The following is a 262-nucleotide window of genomic DNA, read 5'->3' as shown; positions in this document are numbered from 1 at the left end:
CGCTCGCCAGCCCCGGGGTCCATCTTTCGGACTGAATACTAAAAACTGGCAGCGCGGGGGGCGGGGTGGGGTGGAAATAAAGGCTGCTTTTTTCTTCCCCTGGGATTTATTTCATGGGGATGTGTTCAAGACAAGAGAGGATTCAGAAGGATATTGACGTTGTGATCCAAAAGTGCAAGGCGGAGAAGGACTGCCTGTTTGCAGGTGAGTTTCCCTCCCGGGCGCCAGGTTGGCGGCGCGGAGGCTGCCGCCGCCGCCGCCC

General features: G+C 58.8%; 1 protein-coding gene across 1 annotated transcript in view; it reads left to right on the top strand.

Annotated features, from left to right (window-relative positions):
* The first annotated feature begins 10 nt into the window (after positions 1–10).
* PARP8 (poly(ADP-ribose) polymerase family member 8) overlaps positions 11–262 on the top strand; it is a 121,345-nt gene continuing 121,093 nt past the window's right edge. Inside the window, exon 1 of the mRNA XM_009644803.2 lies at positions 11–204. Coding sequence (XP_009643098.1) covers positions 114–204 — 91 coding nt within the window. The 5' untranslated portion in view covers positions 11–113. The remainder of the gene's footprint in view (positions 205–262) is intronic.

Source organism: Egretta garzetta, unplaced genomic scaffold (assembly GCF_000687185.1).
Source record: "Egretta garzetta isolate BGI_Z169 unplaced genomic scaffold, ASM68718v1 scaffold268, whole genome shotgun sequence".
Taxonomy (NCBI): Eukaryota; Metazoa; Chordata; class Aves; order Pelecaniformes; family Ardeidae; genus Egretta; species Egretta garzetta.
The sequence above is the reverse complement of the archived record's forward strand: the minus strand, read 5'-3'. Positions and strand labels throughout refer to the sequence as shown.